Source organism: Emydura macquarii, unplaced genomic scaffold, assembly GCF_026122565.2.
Source record: "Emydura macquarii macquarii isolate MOO-44397 ecotype Brisbane River unplaced genomic scaffold, CSIRO-AGI_Emac_v2 contig_1551, whole genome shotgun sequence".
In the NCBI taxonomy this organism is placed as follows: Eukaryota; Metazoa; Chordata; order Testudines; family Chelidae; genus Emydura; species Emydura macquarii.
The window spans coordinates 19,975,819-20,000,000 of NW_027131688.1; the positions used below are offsets into that span (position 1 = coordinate 19,975,819).

The 24,182-nt window shown below is 45.0% G+C and overlaps 1 protein-coding gene across 5 annotated transcripts in view; it reads right to left on the reverse strand.

Annotated features, from left to right (window-relative positions):
- Positions 1-24,182, reverse strand: part of MARK3 (microtubule affinity regulating kinase 3) — a 96,135-nt gene that overhangs the window by 58,830 nt on the left and 13,123 nt on the right. For all 5 annotated transcript variants that reach the window (XM_067555013.1, XM_067555010.1, XM_067555012.1 and 2 more), the window contains one exon: positions 18,750-18,941. In XM_067555013.1, the coding sequence (XP_067411114.1) occupies positions 18,750-18,941 (192 nt within the window). The remainder of the gene's footprint in view (positions 1-18,749; positions 18,942-24,182) is intronic.

Genomic DNA, 24,182 nt, shown 5'->3' on the forward strand with positions numbered 1-24,182 from the left:
ACCCCAATAGGCAGATGTTTCATTGAGCTGCCTACAATGATACCAGGTTCCTTTCCCAAGTTAAATTTAGGGCCGTGTAAGTTGTATGAGTAGTTTACATTTTTTCCTCCAGTGTTATTATTCTGTATTTATCAACATAACTTCATTTGCCATCATGTTCCACATTCACCAGGGTCTCCAACTTTCCTCAGCTTTCCTCTCTGGTCTTTACTAACCAAATAACCGTGTCAGCTGCAAATTTTGCAACCTTTCTGCTCAAAATTGTCCGTTTATTCTTATTCTGTTTCCTGTCACCTCATTAATTTTTGATCTATAACAATACTTAGCCTCTCACTGTTTCACTACTTAGTTTCTTTAACAATCTCTTGTGAGGGACTTTCTCAAATATCTTTTGACAGTCTAAAATTGTGAACTCATTCTGTTTTATCCACTACTTTACAGACATGTTTGAAGAATTGTGCTAGATTAGCATAACTATTTTCCTTTGCAGAAACAGTACTGGTTAGACTCTGATATGACGATCTTCCAGGTGTTTTACTATTCTATTTTTAATTATTATTTCAACCAGTTTGCCAGGAATAGATGTACGGCTTACTGGTCTAATTCCCCAGATCACCTCAAAACCTTATTTTTAACATAGGTAAATATTTGCAATCCTCCAACTCTTTGGAACAGCAGCTATTTTAATGAGAGACTGCATATTTCTATCAGCAGCTCAGCTATGTCATATTTAGGCTCCTTCAGAGCTCTTGAATGTGTACCATCTAACCCTGGTGACTTATTGATTTTTAAATCATCAATTTGTTCCAACATCTCTTCTTCTGACACCTTAGTCTTGGATAGTACCTCATCTTTATTGCCAGAAAAGAGCAGTTCCAAGGCAGTTATTGCCCCAATATCCTCGGCAGCAAAAATCGATGAGAAGAAATCATTTAGCTTCTCAGCAATGTCTTTATTTTCCTAATTGCTTCCATTAACCCAATGATTTCCTGCTTCTGATATAAGGAATTTCTTGTATATTTAAATCCACTTAAGACTTTCACAATGGTGAAAATCATAGGTTTGAAAGAGATTCTGGATTCCAACAAGACACCCATTTCTACTCTGCCAATGTACACATCTTTTATAGTTCTCAAGGGAAGATTATTGTCCAGCAGCAGCAATGCCCCACCTTTATGTTTTTACATGTTTAAACATCTGAGCTATCAAAGCAAGAAATGCACAAATGCATGTTACCATGAATAAATTAAGCAATTGAAAGTAAGTGGTGTGAATATGAGAGGGTAGATGTACAATATGGATGTATGTGGGAGAGGCTGGATCAGATTGGTCTAAGTTCACATCTATTGTAATTTAACAGGAAGGCTGAACAAGGAAGAGAGGCAGAAACCGTATTCCTTAAGTTCAAGTGCAAAAGGTAATGGACAGGAGGAATTGGGCAATCATAGGAGTATGTGCTCCACCATCTCTGTATGTTTCTCTTCAGAATTATTATTATATTTAAGGAAGCCTGGATCCAAGGCCCATGACTTTTTTTTTTTTTTTTTTTTAAAAGAACCCCAAACTATCATTTGATGCTTCACCAAAAGGCATTTTTGCCCCATTTTACTATGACAAAATGTAAGCACATTTTTCACTATTAAGTAAGTGCATTTTAATTCAATTAAGAAAACCCCAATAAAATAATTAGTTGTGTATAGTGGATACATTATTTTCCACAGGAATTCATTTCTTTGATTCATGTGCAAGACATCCTAAATACCACATATATACAAGGCCCGGAATACTAGTTCCAGCTTCCTGTGAACATTTATCTTCAAAAGAAATATTTTCAGCATTGCTTAAAAGCTATGCTACCCTCTGCTACTATGATCTTATTGAGATTGCAGCAGTTAAGCCATGACATTATTTGAATGAAAGACTTCCAAATACCACCTATGCACTACAGTTAGTGATTCAGTAGGCATCATTCACACTTCAAAATGGTATAAAGTGGAGCCCAGGCTAAAGGCCTTGTCATTCGGTTTGAGGAACTGAGATCCTTCTGGTCATTACAGATCCCATGGCACTTCTCAAACAGAAATGGTTAACTTCATTGTCCTGACCAAATACCAGCTTAGGAAGTTATAGTCTATCTAACTTAAGTTATTGAGGCAGTGCCAGTTATATAAGGGACTCTTCACTTTCTTTCCTATACTATTGTACAGTGTTACCAAATGCTGTTGAACAGATGCAATGTTTCATTCCACAGGAGGTTGCAGTGAGCCTTAAGCAAAATGTATGAAGTGTTTTAGGACAGAGAGGTTACTTAGCTTGTACAGAAATTGGAGATCTTCAAGATGGGTGGTCCCTATCTGTGTTCCACTAGGTACATATGAGCTCCATGCACCTGAGACAAAGATTTTGGCAAGCCGTGTCAGTTGGGCCACACCTACACCTTTCCTCCTCCTTGTGCTCTGAACTAAGAGCATAAGGGACGGTGTGGACCAACTATCTTACAGTTCCTTCCCTACCATGAATCATGCTTGCAGGATTCGAAGAAGAGAAGAAGGTCGGATAGTGGAATACAGATAGGGGACCACACATCTCAAAGAACTCCAGTTTCTGTACAACATAACATTGACTTTGCATTATCTATTGTTGTGGTTGACCCATATGTAATTAATGTGTGATGAATAGATTTGAATTGTAATATAAATATAGGAATATGTAGGATAGTATAACAGGGATAGAGAATTGATAAGCATGTATTATTGGTAAGCGTGCGTTAGATATATAAGAAAGATAAGGCTGTAAAGCCTTACCCTAGGGGATGCAAAATGAAAACAAATGCTGGATATTTCATGGTTTCTCTCCATCTTCATTCATATATCTGTAACTGTGGCACTGATTATCCATGTAATAAGATTTGCAATAAAGGGACAACTGATAACTTGTGAATGCTTTTGTGGTCATTGCTATCATTCCTATTATGCTCCTAGTTTCCAAACCCAATGATATTCCGCATAGTGATACTCGCTCTAATAATTCTGAAACTGGCTGTTAGGGACAGTGAATTTTGGCACAGGTCACTGTGGTCTAAGTTATCACTGGCAATACCAACCTATCAATATGATAAAGGCTACAACAAGGTAAGTAAATTCTTTTCCTTCTTCTAGTGCTGGCTCTTATGTGGTAACTGACAAGCAGCAGTCACCGCAGAGAAGAGTGCAAGGACCTCTGTGGGACAGATGACAGGAATACTGCTATGCCAACAGATGTATCCACTGCAGAAGTCTGCACTAGGGCATAATGCCTTGTGAAGGTATTGATTGAACCCTATGTCACTGCTTTACACATTTTGATGAGTGAACTGCCTAGAAGACAGGTGACTGAAGTGACTTGGGCTCTAGAGTAAGCTCCCAAACCCTGTAACTCAATTTATAACTGGAATCCACTTGGAAAGCCTTTTGGAAGAGATCGCTTCCCTTTCATCCATTCTACAAGTGATATAAAAGTCTAAATGATTTCTTAAAAAATTTTGTTCTTTGCAGGTAGACTGACAAGGCTTCCTGGACATCCAGCAAATGACACTGTTTACACTAGTAGCATGTGGAAGAAAGATAGGCAAGGCGGATTGTCAGATTAAGATGAAAATCCAAAATCATCTTGGGGGTAAATTTAGGAAGCAGTATTAGAGAAACTTTATCCTTATGGAAGATTGTGTATGGTGTACCTGCTACATGGGCCTCCAGGTCACCTATTCTTCTAGCTGAAGTTAAGGCCACCTTCACAGAAACAAGGTTACTTACCAGTAACTGATGTTCTTCAAGATGTGTTGCTCATGTCCATTCCACTATAGGTGAGTGCACGACACTGTGCAGGGTTCCCAGAACTTTTGCCCCCTTAGCAGACCCCATAGGGTCAGTTCTGGTGCTCCCCGGAGTCCCGCAGTCATGCCGCAGTATATGAGGCACTGCTGGCACTACGCCCCCTCAGTCCCTTCTTTCTGCCAACTCTGGCAGCAGGAACGGGGGGTGGGTTGTGGAATGGACATGAGTAACATCTCGAAGAACATCAGTTACTGGTAAGTAACCTTGTTTTCTTCTTCGAGTGATTGCTCATGTCCATTGCACTATAGGTGACAAACAAGCAATACCTTCGAGGTGGGTAGGAGTTACCGGTGAGCTGCCCTCAGTACGGCTCTGCCGAATCCCGCGTCCTCTCTCACCTGCTGGACGATGGTGTAGTGGGACGTGAAGGTATGCACTGACGACCAGGTGGTGGCTTTGCAGATGTCCTGAGGGGCACGCTCTCCAGGAAGGCTGTAGACAAGGCTTGAGCTCTGGTTGAGCGTGCTGTGATGGCTCACGGAAGCGGCACCCTCGCCTGCTCGTAGCAGAACTTGAGGCACGATGTAATCCACGAGGAGATGCGCTGGGTGGAGACAGGTCAGCCTTTCATCCAGTCCACCATTGCAACGAAGAGTTTTGTATGTAGATGTAGAAGGCCAGGGCTAGTCTCATGTCCAGTGAATGCCACCTCCTCTCCTCCAAACCATGCGGTTTGGGGAAAAAAAAGGAGAAAAATATCTTGGTTACAATGAAATTGGGAAACCACTTTGGGCAGGAAGGCTGGGTGCAGCCTCAACTCATCTTATCCTTATAGAATACTGTATAAGGAGGCTCCAAGGTCAAGGCCCTAATTTCAGAGACCCTCCTAGCTGAGGTAATGGCCACCAGGAAGGCTACCTTCCATGAAAGCAGGAGCAGAGGGCATGAAGCCATGGGTTCAAAGGGAGGCCTAGTGAGTCTCGAGAGGACCAGGTTGAGATCCCAGGGAGGCACCGGGTCACAGAGCTGCAGGTAAAGCCTCTCCACCCCCTTGAGGAAGCTGATCGATATGGGATGGGAGAACAGAGATCTCCCCTCTAGTAGCTGATGGAAGGCCAAAATGGCTGCCAAGTAAACCTTCAATGAAGCCAGCACCATATCCTGGAGCAGGGGTTCTCAACCAGTGGTACGCGTACCACCAGTGGTACGCAGAAGACGGCTCGGTGGTACACAAGGCAAAACCTCGCCGCCGATTCTGCCGCCGAATTGCCCACCCGCCGCCGCCGCAGAATCCCCCCCCTGCCGCCGGCGAAAAAGCTCGCCGCCGCCGAATCCCCCCCCCGCCGCCAAAAAAGGTCACCGCCGCGGAATAGTCCCCCCCCGCTGCCGCCGAAAAAGCTCGCCGCCGCGGAATGGTCCCCCCCCGCTGCCGCCGAAAAAGCTCGCCGCCGCGGAATGGTCGTCCCCCCGCTGCCGCCGAAAAAGCTCGCCGCCGCGGAATGGTCGTCCCCCCGCTGCCGCCGAAAAAGCTCGCCGCCGCGGAATGGTCCCCCCCCCGCTGCCGCCGAAAAAGCTCGCCGCCGCGGAATGGTCCCCCCCCCGCTGCCGCCGAAAAAGCTCGCCGCCGCGGAATGGTTCCCTCGCCGCCGCGGAATGGTCCCCCCCGCTGCCGCCGAGGAAAAAGCTCGCCGCCGCGGAATGGTCCACCCCCCTGCTGCCGCCGAAAAAGCTCGCCGCCGCAGATTCCCCCCCCGCTGCTGCCGAAAAAGCTCGCCGCCGCAGATTCCCCCCCCTGCCGCTGACGAAAAAGCTCGCCGCCGCCGATTCCCCCCCCTGCCGCCGCCGAAAAAGCTCGCTGCCGCCGATTTCCCCCCCCCGCTGCCTCCGAAAAAGCTCGCCGCCGCAGATTCCCTCCCCTTGCTGCCGCCGAAAAAGGTCGCCGCTGCAGATTCCCTCCCCCCGCTGCCGCCGAAAAAGGTCGCCGCCGCAGATTCCCCCCCTCCCGCCGCCGAATGTTCCCCCCTCCCACCGGCGAAAAATACCAATGCCGCCGAGAAGCCCCGAACACCCTGCCGCCGAAAATGGTCAAACGGCGGCAAGGCTTCGGCGGAGGGCATTGATCCCTCCACGGAACTCGACCTATTCACCGAGTCCCACTCTGGCCAGGTACAGTCAGGCGAAGTGGTACCTGACCCGGGTAAAAAAAGGTTGAGAACCGCTGCCCTGGAGCTTTAGCTGGAGCAGGTACTCCAGGATTGCCTTCAGAGGCAACAGTCTGGGCGGAATGCCCCAGGACTCCGCCCAAGAGGTAAACCATTTCCACGTAGCTCAATACACGAACTGTATAGGTTTCCTGATGCCAAGCAGGACTTGTTGGACCTGCACCCAACAGGCTCTCTCTCCCTCCGTCAGCCACAGAGCCTCCAGGCCGTGAGGTGCAGGGAGTCCAGGTCCAGGTGCAACAGGCGACCATGGTCCTGGGAGAGAAGGTCGTGCCGCCTCGGGAGCTCCATGGGCGGGGCGATCGAAAGGTCCAGCAGCATGGTGAACCAGTGCTGTCTCAGCTAGGCCGGAGCAATGAGTATGACATCCGCCCTGTCCCTCTTTATTTTCAGTATGACCTTGGGCAAGAGCGGAATGGTGGGAACGCGTACATGAGGTTCCCCGTCCAGTCCATGAGGAACACATCAGAAATCAACCCAGTCTCGCAACCCCGGAGCGAGCAGAACCTCGAGCACTTCACGTTCCAGGCCAACGTGAATAGGTCCAGTTGGGGAACACCACGCTTTTGGAAGATCGTAGTCACTACCTCTGGGTGCAGTGACCAGTCGTGGCGGGATAGAAATGACCTGCTGAGGCAATCTGCCTCGTCGTTCCTCACTTCTGGGAGGTGAGAAGCAGTGAAGTGGAAGTCGTGCCTCACGGCAAAGTCCCACAGATGGGTAGCTTCCTCGCAGAGAGCCGAGGAGCGCACCCCTCCCTGCCTGTTTATATAAAACATAGTTGTGGTGTTGTCCGTCAGCACCTACACCACTCTGCCTGTCAGGAATCGGAGGAACACCCTGCACGCTAGGCAAATAGCCCTCAGCTCCTTCACTTTGATGTGCAGGCGCCTGTCCTCCCCCAACCAGAACCCCTGAGTGCTCAGGTTGGTACTGATGTGGGCTCCCCATCCCACATTTGAGGCTTCAGAGACAGGGTGACCAACGGGACCAATTCCCTGAACGGAACGCCCTTCAACACTGCCCTGAGAGACCTCCACCAGTCTAGGGAGGCTAGGATGGGCAGGGGAACTGTGACCACCCAATTCAGTGGATGTCTGCTCGGCACATACACAGAGACCAACCATGCCTGAAGTGGCCTGAGCCTCAGGCAAGCTAGTCTCACTACGTACATGCAGGCCGCCATGTGGCCTAAGAGCTGTAGGCAGTGCCTGGCTGTTGTCGTGGGGCATCAATGCAGCTGGTAGATGATAGAGACCATCGCCTCGAAACGCAGCTGAGGCAGGAAGGCTTTGGCCTGGGAAAGCATCCAGGGTGGCCCCAATGAATTCTATGCATTGCACTGGGGTTAGTGTGGACTTCTGTTCATTTATGAGCAGAACAAGTGAGAGTCATGCTCTCCTGCACTTGGGACCTGGACCTGCCCCTGATCAGCCAATCATCCAGGTGAGGGCAGATTTGCACACCCTTTCACCTCAGGTGGACCGCCACTACCGCCATGCATTTGGTGAACACCCTTGGAGCTGAAGATAGGTCAAAGGGTAGGGCTGTAAATTGGTAGTGGGAGCCAGCCACCGTGAAATGGAGGAAGTGCCTGTGGCTGGGGAGGATGGACACGTGAAAGTATGCGTCCTTAAGATCGAGGGCAGCATACCAGACTCCTGGATCCAGGGAAGGGATTATGGAGGCTAGGGAAACCATGTGAAACCTGAGTCATTTGACATATTTGTTTAGACGACACAGGTCTAATATGGGTCTTAGACCCCCCTTCGCCTTGGGAATGAGGAAGTGCCTCAAATAGAACCCCTTCCGCCTTGAGGGACCATTTCCACTGCTCCTATGTTGAGGAGGGTGTCCACCTCCTGCAAGAGAGTTGCTTGTGAGAGGGGTCCCTGAAGAGGGATGGAGTTGTTGGGGGGGGAGAGGGAGAGGTAAACTGTATGGCGTAGCCCCCAGAGACTATCCCGAGGACCCAACGGTCCGACGTAATCTTTGCCCATTCGGGATAGAAGAGCCTTAACCTGTTCAGGAAAGGATGGGGAGGATCCAGAAGAGCAGTAGGGGCGCCCCCTCGGGCGCACCATCAAAACTGTCTTCTACGATTGCCCAACTCCCTGGGGGGCCCCTGCTGTGGGGCTGAAGACGAGCTGGGGGGCTGATTCCGTCTTCTAAACCCCGTATTTCTGTCCCTATTTCTGTAGGGTTGAAAGGGCCTAGGCAGAGGCCTTGGTTGCTGCTGTGCCTGGGGCCATGAGTGCTGCCTGGAAGCCTGGGGCTTGTACAGGCCCAGGGAGCGAAGCATGGCCCTGGAGTCCTTCAGACTGTGCAGCTTTGCATCTGTCTGATTGGAGAAGAGGGCCGACCCATCGAAGTGGAGGTCCTGGATTGATTGCTGCACCTCCTGGGACAGGCCTGAGGATTGCAGCCACGAGCATCTCCTCATGGAAATGGCGGAGGCTATGGCCCTACCCGCCACGTCAGCAACGTCACTGGATGTTTGGAGCTCTGGCCTAGCCACCACGATTCGTTCATCCAGGATGATGAAGTCTGTGGCCTGGTCCTGGGGCAGGTCCTCAGCAAACCGCCTGAGGGAGTCCCACAAATTAAAATAATATCGCCCCAGGAGGGCCTGATGGTTGGCAATCCTAAACTGCAGGGCTGCTATGGAATACATTTTTCTCCCAAACAAATCCAACTTTTTGTTGTCTTTATTCTTGGGAGTGGAACCAGGCTGACCTTGCCTGTCCCGCTGGTTGGCTGCGTCTACCACCAGGGTTCCTGGGGCCATGTGAGTGAACAGATACTTAAACCCTTCGGCTGGGACATAATACTTTTTCTCGGCCACCTTCAACGTAGGGGCGACCGAGGAAGGGGTTTGCCACAGAGCCTTAACAATTTTGAGGACCCTATCATGGACTGGTAGGGCCACTCTCACTGGGGCAGCTGCCGCCAGCACATTGAAGAGGCTATCTTCGGCCTCTTTTAACTCCTTCACCTCCAGCCCCAAGTTAGAGGCCACCCTCTTGTGCAGCTCCTGGTGCACCCTGAAATCTTCCAGTGGCGCCATGTGGTCCCGAGAGACTGCCTCATCTGGGGAGGAGGAAGAGGACTGCCGAGGCACGTCCTGCGGGTGTTCCCTCACCTGACGAAGGGATTCACCTGTAAAGGGTCCCTCCATGGGGTCCGATTCCTCGTCCGAGGAGCAGTGTCTATGGGCCTTCTCCTGTGCTGGGGGCACGGACTACACCCCCGCTGACAGGGTGGATTGGGGCACCGGTCTCATCTGGATGTCTCATGGGGCCCAATAAGGCCATTGTTGTGGCCATTGTCCCTGGGACCAAATCTGGGCTGACTGTGCCACCTGCTGTGACGCCATGTGGGGGCGCCGGCTGTCCTGAATACTGTCCCCCCGTGCAACCCCGAGCCACTGGGCCGGCCATGCCATGGACCATCCTATTGATGGCTCCAACATGGAGGATGACAAGGACCGCCTCCGTCGCCGCAAGCCAACAGACGGAGGTGCACTCTGAAGAGTTCTCAGTACCAGAGCGCTGTCTTGGTACCGACGACTTGCGGCACCACTTGCCCCTTGGTGATCGAGACTTGGTGATCGATCCGAACTCCGTGGTGCCATGCCTGACTCCGGCAACCGGGTTCCATGTCGGGGACTGCGCAGTGCGGGGTCTTCATATGGTGACCAGGTTCCGCGCCACCTCGGTGCAGACAAACCCCTCGGTGCTGAGTCCTCCGACAGTGACCAGGTTCTGCACCGCCTTGGTGCAGGCGAACTCCTCGGTGATGGGGATTTGGAGCAGGAGGTGTCTGAGCACCGCCTGGTGGACCTCGACGAGTGCCGCCTCTTGGCCTGCGCTGCCTCCGATGCCGGGAACCAACGTTGGCGCCAAGAGGGAGACTCCGCATCCTGAGTCGAAGCAGGCCGGCTCGATGACACCAACCTGGAACGACTGCTGGGGCAGCGTCCTCGCTCTACCCTGGGTGGCCGTCTGGCGGGAGTTCTTCTTCCATGTACTGCGAACCTCCACCGCCCTTTGGGGGGCCCCCAACGTGGGCTTGCCATGGGACACTGTCCCCTTCTCCCTCGGCGAAGGGGGGTGGCAGAGGTGGCATAGGCAAGGCCAACAAGGTTCTTCTGCCTGAAAAGCCTGCCCGTACCGACGGCGCAGGGGAGTGACCACGCTCCGCACGCTGTCTCTTCTTCTTTGGCACCGGGGATGTTGCTCGGAGTCGAGCTGAGCCTGGTGCCGGCGGTACATTGTGCACCAAGGTGACACTTGGTGCCGAGGTGGAGCGGGACGGCTCGGATGCCAGGCACAGCGCTGCCTCCATGAGCAGGGCTTTTAACCAGATCTCTCGGTCCTTCTGAGTCCGCAGTTTAAAAGCCCTGCATATCTTACACTTGTCTTTCCTGTGCTCTTCCCCCAAGCATTTACAGCACCAATCATGGGGGTCGCTGAGCAGGAAAGCCTTCCCGCAGGAGGCATACGGCTTAAATCCAGGCGACTGGGGCATGGCCAGGCCACTCTACGTCCCTCAGGGACTTCTCATCTAACTACACTTAACAACTACTTAAAACTAACTAAACTACTTCGAATAACAAAGAGTTCAAAGAACAGGAATAGTGCTTGCAGAGAGCAAGGCTAGTTCCGTCACGGGCGGAAAGAAGGAACTGAGGGGGGCATAGGGCCGGCAGCGCCTCATATACCGCAGCATGCACGCGGGACTCCAGGAGGCACCAGAGCCAGCCCTACGGGGTCTGCTAAAGGGAAAAAAGTTCCAGGAACCGTGCACGGTAGCGTATAGTTTAATGGACATGAGCAATCACTCAAAGAACAAGTGAGTTACGGAGCACGAAGCCATGAAGTTGAATGGAGCCCTTGTTAATGCTGAGAGGACCAGACTGAGGTCCCATATGTCAGAGTAGGGTTAATCACAGGAGGAAAGGTTCTGACCAGCACCTTTAAGAAAATGTACTGCCACTTAACTGTATAACTTCCTAGTGGACTCCTTCCTACTATTGTTAAGTATAACCTGGACTGCCTCTGAACATGTTCTTTATCGGTTTGATGCTAATTCATATATCAGGCTATGAAGTGGAGGAAAGCCAGATTGGGATGTCTGATTCCGTCCTGGACCTGGATCAATAGGTCTCAGAAGGTCTGGATATTGATGTATGGGCATATCAATATCTGAAGAAGGTTGGGATATCGGAACTGTCTGGGCCATCTGGGAGCAATCAGTATGACCATCGCCCTGTCTTGTTTGATTTTCCTGAGAACCAGAGGTAAGAGAGGGATGGGTGAGAAGGCAGAACTTAGGTGCTCCGATCAAGGACCTAGAAATGCATCCCCTCTGAAGTCCTGAGAGAGGATTCCCCTAGAACAGTAGGCCATGCATTTTTTGTTCTCTTAGGTCCCAAGTCAGAGACCCCCATTGAGGAAACATGCTCTTAACAAAAGAAATAAGTAGTAATAAGTCTCTTTCCTTTGATTCATTATCCTGCATGTGAACAAGGCATTTTTGTCTGCACTCTACATTAGTCAAATCACTCTTGCCTAGATAAGGCTATTTACACTTTGAGACCGCTTTTGGATAAAGACCGGATGCACAGTGATCCATGCCTCTGTCACCTGTAGAATGGATAATTTAACATATACATAGGGCTCGCAGCTCAAGACAACTTGGAAATGGCACAGAATGCAGTTGTCTGCTTATGTAGTGCTTCCTGCAGGAAGCACATTACATTTGTTCTCTGATCTGAACTAGCTTCCAAATAGTTTCTGGGTGGCATTTAAAGGTATTTGTTTCCGCCTATAAGCATCAGCAGATTTGGGTACTGTAAACTGAGTCCATCTCTCACCTCTATACACGTGGCACTACTGCCACCAAAGAAAGCTCTCCGACACTGATAAGCTTGGCAGGATTTGATTTGTTAGTCATCAGTAAACGTCATCTGACGTTTCACCTGACACAAATCAATGAAAAAATCCAACAGTAAGTCTGCAAGTGCAGCCTCCCCCACACCTAGTATCTGCAGGGATCTGTGGTCACCAGACCCACAGCTGTGTAGGGCACCCTCTTAGCCCCACTGTCACAGCTCCTCATTACTTGTGGCCAGGAGCTGGGGCTCATCTTCTTCCACACAGTCTTGGTAGGGGGTCTCTGCTCTACCAGGCCAGGACTGCAGTCTCCCCCACACCTTGCACCCAGGATTCTCAGATCCTTTGGCTGTGCTGAAAACGCCTTTGAAGCTCTGCTGTCACCATTACCCTAACCCCATACTAAAATATACTAAATATACCCTACCCTAGCCCTATACTAAATTAAACCCAATAATAAATTAAAAGTTAAAAATAAACACAATCAATATTAATGATCAAAATTACAAAAAACAAATTCTGCAACACCTAGACATCTGACATCCTGAAGAGAGAGAAAATCCTCTTATCTGTTGTACTAAGTAAAGTTGACAAAACATCAGCCAGCCCTTCAGAATGGAGACTCTGATACTCATGATACAAAGTCTATTTGCAAGAATACAAAACACTGGACATTGTGGCCAATGTTGAAGGAGTGCTGTAGATCCTATGTCATTACTTTTGAATATCAGGCACGCTCTCACATACATCACAAAGGAATCATTGTGAGACTAGCAGAGTGGAGATGAAATTTTCCAAATATCATCCATCTCTCTCTCAGGAACCACTACATAAATGCTAGGCCTTGAGATAAAAGATCCCTCCAGTGTACACAGAACACGGGAGATCTCTTTGCTGAAATTACTAGGTTGGGAGAACCTGGCCTCTTTGTCAAAAGGGTACCACTAGAATTATATTGTTTTCTTCCTCTTGATCTAATGACATTCTCAATAAGAGAGGAAAGCAATGAAAAAAAAAAAAAGAATTCTTGTGCCAAGACTAAGACAGGACATCTTTTGCTTTGGCCTTTGGGTCCTTCTGATGGGCAAAAATTTAGGAGAACCTTGAGACTGAAGAGAAGCAAGCCAGGACTACCACTAGAGAACTAAATGTTTTTGTCAGGTTTGTGGAAACCTGCAGAAAAAGCCTCTACCTTGTTTGATCTATCTTCCTCCTAGTGCTCCAGTCTTCAATGACATTTAAATTTCCCAGATTCTTCCTGCTCAGGAAGGGCTACAGTTGAGCCTCCCTCTGGAGACAGAGTATCTGTCTCATTAAGCGAGTTGTGGCAGACATCTCTTCATTACACTGAGATACAACCATTACTCATGGTGGGAAGCAGTGCCATCTACATCTACTGCATCATCCTACAATGGGTCTCCTCTCCCTCTTGAAATCCATGATCCTCAGATTATTCTTGTTTCCTGAATGGACACTGCAACCTTCTAGGCTGGCCATCAGTCATAATGACTATTCTCTGTGAATCAATTGCACCTCAAGTACTAGTACAGTGAGTTCAGTACTGCTTATCGGAGTTGAACACTTGATATTGGGCAAGAGAAAAAATGGTATAGAAGAAAGCTCTGAAGAAATCTCATGTGAGCTTGGATCCACTGAAGGGAACATCTTCATGACACCATCATTTCCAGAAGTGATATAACAAATGGATAGTGACGCCACTCTGAAACTGCTAACCACTCCAAACTACTATTCTTACTTTTCCCTCTCTCTCCTGAAAGACAAATAGCTACTTGTGCCATCTCTATTTTTAGTCCCAAATGTTGAATCTTCCATGGAGGAATCTACTAGCACTTCTCCTGATTGAAGACACAGCCATGCTATTCCAGAGTCTGGAATGCTCATGGATTGTTTTCTTCTGCTATGTCTTTGGATTGTACCCTGATTATATGGTTGTCTAGGAGGAAATAAAGAAGGATCCCTTCCTCTCTGATGGCTGCTACTGCAACAAGGAGCATTTTTATAAATACTCTGGGAACAGATCCAAAACAAAGCAAAGAGCAAAAATCTACACTAAGAACATAGTCATTCCAAAGTAAAACACAAGTTTCTCCTGTGGAATTGTCAGATCGGGTAAGGAGAACTTGCTATAAACAGAAAGATTGCCTATGTTTGGTGTCCAATTGGGTATAAGTAAATTTTGCCTTTTCTGATAATCTATTGAGGTATTCTATTTTGAAACTGTTCTGATCCTAACAGATCTGTGATTGAGAGAACAAAGTAGAGGCCATGGCTCTATAGTTCTGTTTCACAACAGATGATAGATAGCTTTATAATTCTGATTCTTTGCTTAGTAGGATGCTGATCAAGATGGGATGAACACACACTCTGGGATCTACTAGCGTTAACATTTTCAAAAGCACCTATGTCCTTTAAATGATAAGTGCATAAATCTTAAATAAAAAGTGCACTTCTAAAAATGGGTCTTGGGATTTTACATCACCCAAATCCCTTAGGTGCTTCTAAAAATATGTTAACCCTCAGTTTTATTCTGAGCTCTTCAGAATATTGTTTATTATGGCCCGTTGTACTTGGACAGTTGGAAAAAATGCAGAATTAGTTGAAAATTCTCTATAGCATTTTAGTAACTAACTTCAGTACTTACTTTTTTCCATGAATAGATTTTTTTCCCTTCATTTCTTCAGTCATTATGAGGTAGTTTTGGGGGTGGGTTTTTTTTTTTTTTTTTCATATAGAACTCAAATGTACAGAGGTATTTTCACTGTGGCAATACTAAACTTTACACAATATTAAAGCTCTATAGAAGAGGTATGACTCAAAGGTAAATTAGCTTTTAAAGTAACATTTTTACCCCTCATGCTGGAAATCAGCATATCTCACTGACAGCAAGAGGGCACAGCACAACCAGCAGCACATAATGCTGATTATTCTTAAAGTTAAAAAAACATCATTGACCAAAATAGCTGGTACATGACCACAAAACCAATAGGTTAGCTTCAACAGCTCTCAAAAAACTCTGAGCAAAACCATTGGGGATGACATTTAGACATGGCATTTATGATTATACATGTAATAGGATGATGAATTCTCATATTTATATGTTGTCTTTCCTCCAGAAATGGTTCAAAGCACTTTATAAGCTAGTTTTACAAGAACATACCTCTTAAGTGTCTTAAATAATTTTGAGGGTCGTAATTTATTTTAGTCCCAAAATTACCTAAATTCCACACAAATATGATGCGCCCTCATTTTTATTGTTGAAAGTTATTTTCTTCAGAAAATGTAGCATCATTAAACTGAGATTAAACAAAGATTTACACCAAAGGCAAAAAAGTATCCTTCATTTTGGGTCTTTTTCACATGCTACATCCCACCTTTGGGGTCCAGGGCATACATATTCACTAAACCATATTTAACAGCAAACTGCAATACTATGCAACTGTTTAGCATACAAAATGTTAACTATCATTAATGCAAAGTGAATTTAAGTAGTCAGAACGTAATTATCCAAACTGGAAGCTAGCCAGGACACCAGCATTATTCTGGAGATAAATGCCTGGTCCAGGTGTTATATATCACCCTTCCCCCATTCAAGAGACAATACACCTCCATTGTGTCCAGTTCCTTTGATTCTATATTGACTCAGATGGGGAAATGTCACCTATTAAATCCCCAACATTACTGCATTCAGCAAGTTGGTTTTCCTTGTAGATCTTGGCCAATAGGGTCACTTCAACCCCACAATGTACAAGTTCCATCCAAACCTGTCAACCTAAGGCAACAAGAAGTGATGCTTCCAGACTACTAGACTGGGCAGCACAGAATGGGGGAACGGTGAGCAACTCTCAGAGGTGAAAGAACAGGTTCAGGACTATTTAGAAAAGCTGGACATACACAAGTCCATGGTGCAGGATGCAATGCATCTGAAGGTGCTGAGGAAGTTGACTGATGTGATTGCTTTCTATGATGAGGTGACTGGCTCTGTGGATGTAGGGAAGGTGGTGGATGTGATATACCTTGACTTTAGCAAAGCTTTTGATACTGTCTCTCACAGTATTCTTATCAGCAAGTTAAAGAAGTATCGGTTGGATGAATGGATCGAGAACTGGCTACAGCATAGGGCTCAACGAGTAGTGATCAATGGCTCCATGTCTAGCTGGCAGCCGGTCACAAGTGGAGTGCCCCAGAGGTCGGTCTTGGGGCCGGTTTTGTTCAACATCTTCATTAATGATCTGGAAGATGGGGTAGATTGCACCCTCAGCAAGTTTGCAGATGACACTAGGCTGGGGGGAGTGGTAGATACCCTGGAAGGTAGGGATAGGATACAGAAGGACCTAAACAAACTGGAGGATTGGGCCAAAAGAAATCTAATGAGGTTCAACAAAGAAAAGTCCTCCACTTAGGAAGGAAGAATCCCATGCACAGCTATAGACTGGGGACCGACGAGCTAGGAAGCAGTTCTGCAGAAAATGACCTGGGGTAACAGCGGATAAAAAGCTGGATATGAGTCAGCAATGTGCCCTGGTTGTCAAGAAGGCTAATAGCATATTGGGCTGCATTAGGAGGAGCATTGCCAGCAGGTCACGAGAAGTGATTATTCCCCTCTATTCGGCATTGGTGAGGCTGCATGTAGAGTATTGTGTCCAGTTTTGGGCCCCCCACTACAAAAAGGATGTGGACAAGTTGAAGAGAGTACAGCAGAGGGCAACAAAAATGATTAGGGGGCTGGAGCACAGGACTTATGAGGAGAGGCTAAGGAAACTGGGCTTGTTTAGTCTGCAAAAGAGAAGAATGAAGGGGGATTTGATAGCAGCCTTTAACTACCTGAAAGGGGGTTCCAAGGAGGATGGGGCTAGACTGTCCTCGGTGGTGGCAGATGACAGAACAAGGAGCAACGGTCTCAAGTTGCAGTTGGGGAGGTCTAGGTTGGACATTAGGAAAAAGATTTTCACTAGGAGGGTGGTGAAGCACTGGAATGGGTTACCTAGGGAGGTGGTGGAATCTCCATCTTTAGAGGTTTTTAAGCTGAGGCTTGACAAAGCCCTGGCTGGGATGATATAGCTGAGGTTAGTCCTGCTTTGAGCAGGGGGTTGGACTAGATGACCTCCTGAGGTCCCTTCCAACTCTAATATTCTATGATTCTATGATTGCAGAGCCATTGGCTATTATTCTTGTCAGCAAGTTAAAGAAGTATGGGTTGGATCTTTGAAAACTCGCAGCAATTGGGGGAGGTCTTAATGATCTCGAGGATGGAGTGGACTGAACCCTCAGCAAGTTTGCAGATGACACTAAGCTGGGGGAAATGATAGATATGCTGGAGGGTAGGGATAGGATACAGAGTGACCTAGACAAATTGGAAGATTGGATCAAAAGAAATCTTATGAGATTCAACAAGGACAAGTGCAGAGTCTTGCACTTAGGATGGAAGAATCCCATGCACTGCTACAGACTGGGCACCAACAAGCTAGGTAGCAGTTCTGCAGAAAAGGACCTGCGGGTTACAGTGGACAAGAAGCTGAATATATGAGTCAACAATGTGCCCTTATTGCCAAGAAGGCTAACAGCATATTGGGCTGCATCAGTAGGAGCATTGCCAACAGATCAAGGGGAGTGATTATTCCCCTCTATTCAGCATTAATGAGGTCTCGTTTGGAGTACTGTGTTCGGTTTTGGGCCCCCCACTAAAGGAAGGATGGGGATAAATTGGAGAGAGTCCAGTGGAAGGCAACAAAAATGATGAGGGGGCTGGAGTACATGACTTATGAGGAAAGGCTGAGGGAATTAGGCTTATTTAGTAATGCAGAAGAGAAGAATGAGGGGGATTTGATAGTGGCCTTCAACTACCTGAAGGGGTTTTTCAGGGAGGATGGAGCTAGGCTGTTCTCAGTTGTGGCAGATGACAGAACAAGAAGCAATGATCTGAAATTGTAGTGGAAGAGATCTAGGTTGGATATTAGGAAAAACTTTTTCACTAGGAGGGTGATGAAGCACTGGAATGGGTTACCTAGGGAAGTGGTAAAATCTCCATCCCTACAGGTTTTTAAAGTCCAGCTTGACAAAGCATTGGCTGGGATGATTTAACTGGGGTCAGCCCTGCTTTGAGCAGAGGGTTGGACTAGATGATCTCCTGACGTCTCTTCCAACCCTAATATTCTATGATTCTATGCTGAAAAGGAAGTCTTTACCTTGTGGTAGATTGAAACTAGTTATTGATAACAAAGGTACAGCAACAAGAAACACCTTCCGTAGCAAATAAAGTATTTACTAGTAGGAATATAATTTATTTCCACAGATTATTTCTACAAGATGTAAATTATTATTTATTAACTGTACTGCAGTAGCACCTAGGAACCCAGTTATGGGCCGGCTCCATTGTACAAGATACTGTGCAAACACGTAACAAAAAAACCTGCTTCAAAAAAAGAGTTTATATAAAGTGCTATATATTCGGCCTCTGTTTCCATATTCAAAGGAATTCTACTAACAAATTTGAATACTATTCATTTAACTTAACAGATATTTGCTAACAAACATTCCTTAAAGATCCAATATAGTTCAGGCCCTTTAAATAAAGAGCATTTTGTATCCATCACTAAAAGCCAAGAATTTACAGTTTTCTATATTTTTTGCTTTCAATATTTCTATGTAGTTGCTGAAAAGTGAAGTGTTGGGGGTTTATCCATTTCTCTCTAACAAAAAATGCCATATTGTTCTTGGACTCCACATTACCCTATTTAAAGAATGCTTCCAAAACTAGTGCAATACAACTTGCTTTTACACAGTTAACAAAAGCATTTTACCTCTCTGCCAGTAAGGATGTGTCTAGCCAATTTTACTTTTGCAAAATTCCCCTTTCCAATCGTTTTAAGAAGTCTGTAATTTCCAATATGGGGTTGCTCATCTGCACAGGAAGCTACAGAATTTCTACAGCGAGCTCCAGAGCGCCCAGTTCGAGAGGAAACTTCTTGACGTCCTTCTCCGTGAGAGGTATGCTACAACAAAGATACAATACATGTGTAAGATAAAAAGTGTTAAAACAAATGTATCAATAACTAAAACAAAGTACTAAAGTATTACATATCACTGAGTATTAACTTCAACTGGATAAATTTCTATTTTACAGCAATCTAGAATTATACATTTTGGGTATCACTAGTATACCTGATCCATACTCTTTCCTTATGAGGCCTATAGGGCAGCAGATAAAGGCTCTGATCAAGACTTCAGTATTGATTCAACATTGCTGTTTAAGGGTTCAATTCTAAGAGGAGCTGAACTCCCACAAAAAAAGACTAAAGTATTAGGTACAAATGCTCAGCACCTTTTAGGGTCTCAACATAACTCAGCCTAAGGAAGGAAGATGTTGCTCTAAAGAAATTTCCACAGGCTGAGTTTGCTGCCTCCTCAAAGTCTTTTTTAAACTGCTCCCAAAACCAGATTTAGTTGGGGTAAAAAAGGGAAAACTATTCCTTCTGAATATTTTTTAACCTTTTTTCCAATATTTTTTCAATTTTCTGTTTAACTGTATCCTGAACTCACTGGCGAAGTAGTTCTTTCTCATGACATGGAACCAAAAATATATATAATTTATCATCTGTTAGCTGAATGTAAAACCTTCATGCTATTTTCTGCTAACAAATCTTTGCTATAAAACAAATGCTGCAATGCCAACAAAAATATATATTTTTGTATAGCCACAAACTTTAGAAAGATAACTTCAATTATCCTGGGAAATAGCCACTAATAGTCAGGGACTTAATTGTCAAATCCTAACATGGTGATATCTGTTTCAAAGTCTTGAGACCAACTGCTCATTCTGAAGGAGGACTAGTGTTAATATGTATCTGCTAAGTCCATATGGGAAAGGAGGATTCAGAACACTTGAGTAATTAGTCTGTTCAATTTAGTGCTATGGGAATTGACTGCTTCCACCCTCTTGCATACCTGCCAAGTTTAGAGGAAAACCCGGAATTACATTTCTCTTGGACAAGACTGAAACCAGTGAGCTTTTGCTGGGGGTGTACACCACAGCCGGGTGGAGAGAAAGGGAATGTTGGGTTTTGATTCCAATTCTCTCCTCCTTCCCCTCTATGTGGTCTCACATGGACACACAATAATACGGGTCCTCTTGATATACCGAATGATTTCAGCCACCACAATATAAGGGGTATTTTGTGAGGAGGTGAAACCTCTTTTCATGCTTATCTCCCCCGAACCGTTTTCCATATATGATTTAAAGGAAACTGTATAAAACAAAGCCTTATTATGGTTTCCTTGTTTTTCTTCTTCCTTCATTCCTTTTCCTCAGGATGGATTTATTTAAATCACTGAGTTTAATGATTTAAATCAGCAAGCAGGAAACCTTGACTTAAATCATCAATTTCAAATATTGTTTTGCATTTGTATTTGTTTTTAGTTATTTTCCTAAAGACTGGTTACCAAAAAAAAATTTTGATTTGTAACTAAATATTGTCTTCACACTAAATTCAGTATTCTTTTGTACTCTTTACTATTATTCTATTCTATTTTTATTGTTTACACTAAATTCAGTTCTACTTTGGCTAAGCAAGAGGGTATGCTATATCTATGTACATTTATGTAAGCAATTTTATATGTTAACATATAATTTAAAAATTGAGACTGAATAAATGTATTAGAAAACGTGAATGATGCATGTGTTTAGATAGATCGATCGATCGATAGATAGCGATTTGTGCTGAGCAGCATTTGAATTGAAACTGGAATTCAATTAAAAATGAGCCATGAAATTGACAAGGCTGCCCCGGGCTCCCACAGGGTATAAAGCTGCCTGGGCTTTTCACTCCAGCTGGGTCCAGCCACCTGAACTTCTCACTCTGGCTCCCAGCTTGGAGCAGAGTCCATTCTCCCCTGGCTCCCAGTCGGGTCCAGATGCCCAGCTCTTCAAGGAAGTGCCGGGCAGCTGGGCTCTAGCTGCCGGTTTTTTTGTCAATTTCACGACTCCTGCCAACAGCTGATGTAAGGGATGCAGCTCTACAAAGACACTGCCTCACCCTAAGCCTTACGCCTTTCATGGAGGTGGAGTTATTATTTTGTTGTAGTAGGGCATTTCCATTGGTAGGAGGAAGGCTGTAATGCAGACTCAGATGTAAAATAGGTTGACGTAAATTGTTTTACGTCGACCTGTGTAGTGTAGACCAGCCCATAGATCTTAAGGCCAGAAGGGATCACTGTGATCATCTAATCTCACCTCCTACATGCCATAACCCTTCTTTGAATTAACTCATACTTCAAATTCAAAACCTGTGGTTGAATTAGAACATATCTTTTAGAAAAACATGCAATCTTGATTTAAAATTTTCCAGTGACGGAGAATCCACCACAACCCTTTATAAGTTTTTCCATTGGTTAATTTTGCTCACTGTTAAAAATTGTGCCTTATTTCTAGTCTGAATTTATCTAGCCTCAGATTCCAGCTATTGGATCTTGTTATACCTTTGCTGTTAGATTGAAAAGCCCTCTATTACCAGATTTCCTCTCCCCTTGTAGGAACTGATCAAGTCATCCCTTACTTCTCTCTTTTATAGATTAAACAAATTGAGTTCCTTGAGTCTTTCACTATAAGGTATGCTTTCCAATCCTTTAATCATTCTTGTGGCTCTTCTTTGAACCCTCTCTCATTTATCAACATTCTTCTTCATTGTGAACACCAGAACTGGACACCATATTCCAGTAGAGGTTGCATCACTGCCAAATACAAAAGTAATATAAACTCCCTACTCCTACTCGATAACCCCATTTATACATGCAAGAATTGCATTAGCTCTTTGGCCATGGCATCACACTGGGCGCAGCTCATGCTCTGCTGATGAGCCATAAAGACACCTGTCTTTTTTTGAGTCACTGTTTCTGGAGAATAATATTGATGATCCTGTAAGTAAGGAACAAAGAATGCAGGCCAACGTGTCTGATATTACATTTGGCCGTACTGAAATGCATATTGGTAGAGCTTGAGTCCAGTTTACCAAGCATTCTGGATTGCTCCATATCAGTGACCTGTCCTCTGAATTATTTGCCACTCTCCCAATCTTTGCATCATTTGCAAATTTTATAGGTAATGATTTTACATCTTCTTTCAGATTATTGATAAAAACATTAAATAGCGTAGGACCAAGAACTGATACTTGTGGGGTGCCATTACAAACACGTGCTTGATAACTATTTTCTCTTAAGATTACATCCTGAGTCCTGTCACTAAGCCAGTTTTTAATCCATTTAATGTATGCAATGTTGATTTTGAATCCTTCCAGTTTCTTAATCACACTATCAAGAGGCTGCAAGTCAAATGCCTTATACGGATGTCTAACTACATCACATCAACACTATTACGTTTATCAACCAACCTGTAATCTCAGTTTAAAAAAATCTAGTCTGACAAGTTCTATTTTCCACTGCTGGAAAACCACTGCTGAATGGCATTACATGTTACCATCCTTCAACTTTTTATTAGCTGAGCCTTATTTGAGACAGTCCATCATTTTGCCTGGGACCAATTCAGGCCTATAATCAGTTTGGTCATTCCATTTACCCGCTATAAATATTAGCACATTGGCTTTCTTCCTGTCCCCTGGAACTTCCCAGTGTTCCAAGACTTACTGAAAATCAACAGTAACGGTCCAGTAAACTCATAAGCCAGCATTTTCAAAACTCTTGGATGCAAGCTTCCTAGAGCTACTGATTTTAAAAGTTCTAATTTTCATAGATGCTGTTTAATTAAGGAGGTTGTTATTGTTGGAACAGAAAAGTGTTTCAACATCATACGACATGAGACATCTGGCTTTTTCTCAATACAGAACTGAAATACTTAAAAAACGCTTCTGCCTTTTCTGCATTATTATTGAGAATTCTACTATTTCCACTTAGTAATGGACCAAAACCATTGTTAAGATTCCTTTTGCTCCTAATACGTTTTTTAAAACTTCTTATTGTCCTTAACTGTGCAGACCACAGATGTACTTTTTGCTTCCCTTATCAATTTTCTGTATTTCCTAGAATCTAGGTTATATTGACTATCTATTTATGTCAATTTCTCCTTTTTTATAGTTGCTTTCACTTCCCCTTTAAGACAGGCTTTTTTAAAACCTGTGTATCCTTCTCTCTGAGTGGTGGCTTTTTGGGCATCTAGTAAAATGTTCTGATACAGTTCCCTATCATCATTCTCATTTTTCTGTTTATATTCTCTCCCACAACTGATTTGGCTCAACTGTTTTCAGCTTTGTGAAACTGGCCCATTTACAACACCAAGTATATTCATATTACTGGATTGGACTTCATTCTGTTTGCACATAACAAATGCAATTAAGTCAATCATAGAACTAAAATTAGTGGTTGCTTGAGTGCAAGTGATCAATTCCTCTCTTCCTGTCTATCAATATCAGGCCTAATATAGAATCCCCCTGGGTTGGATGCAGCACTGAATTAGGAAACTGACATCTATATATATATTAAAAAATCCCTACATGGGATTTGCTTTTGCTTGTGGAATTGATGGTACAGCAACAGAGGGCCTGACGCCATGCAGGTACAATGCAAAAGGCCCTAAGGCAGGGATATCAATTACCAAAGAATTCTGTTCCTATCACCCTTTTAGAGTCGTAAAATAAAGTCCAACCTCATATGAAAAAGTAATTACTCCTAAAGTCTATCCTCCTGGAGTATCAGATTTACGCTAGCTTTCATTTCATCAACTAGGGCAATTTTCCACACAGCAAATTAGATGAATTTACTAAATTAGGATGAAATTTTTTTAAGAGGGATACTGCAGCAGCATATTAAGAGTAGATGAAGCCTCATTAATTGTGATGGTGACAACAGCCACCCTTTAAACTGTAATTCTCACTACTTCTATCATCAAATCACCTTTTTTTTTAAATATCAAAGGATATGGCTCCTAACCCCCAATATGAGTTCTTATGAAATAGACTTTCTGTACTAAATTTGAGAGTATTTTTTATAAGCCCAGCCTTCATTCCATGGTTGAAGACAAAGACTGCACATGCTCTTCTGTCAATGCATGTAGCAGAAGTCATCAGGGCAGCACAAAGTGACAAAGAGGCAAAGCTCCTTCTGCTAGACTGGGTCTCAACACGTTGAAAGAAAGACAAGGAGTCTCCGCCTATGCAAAGCAACACCTATGCAAAGCATTTTCAAAAGAGCAGAGGTGGTACAGAGGGAAACTGATCCAGAAAGTCACT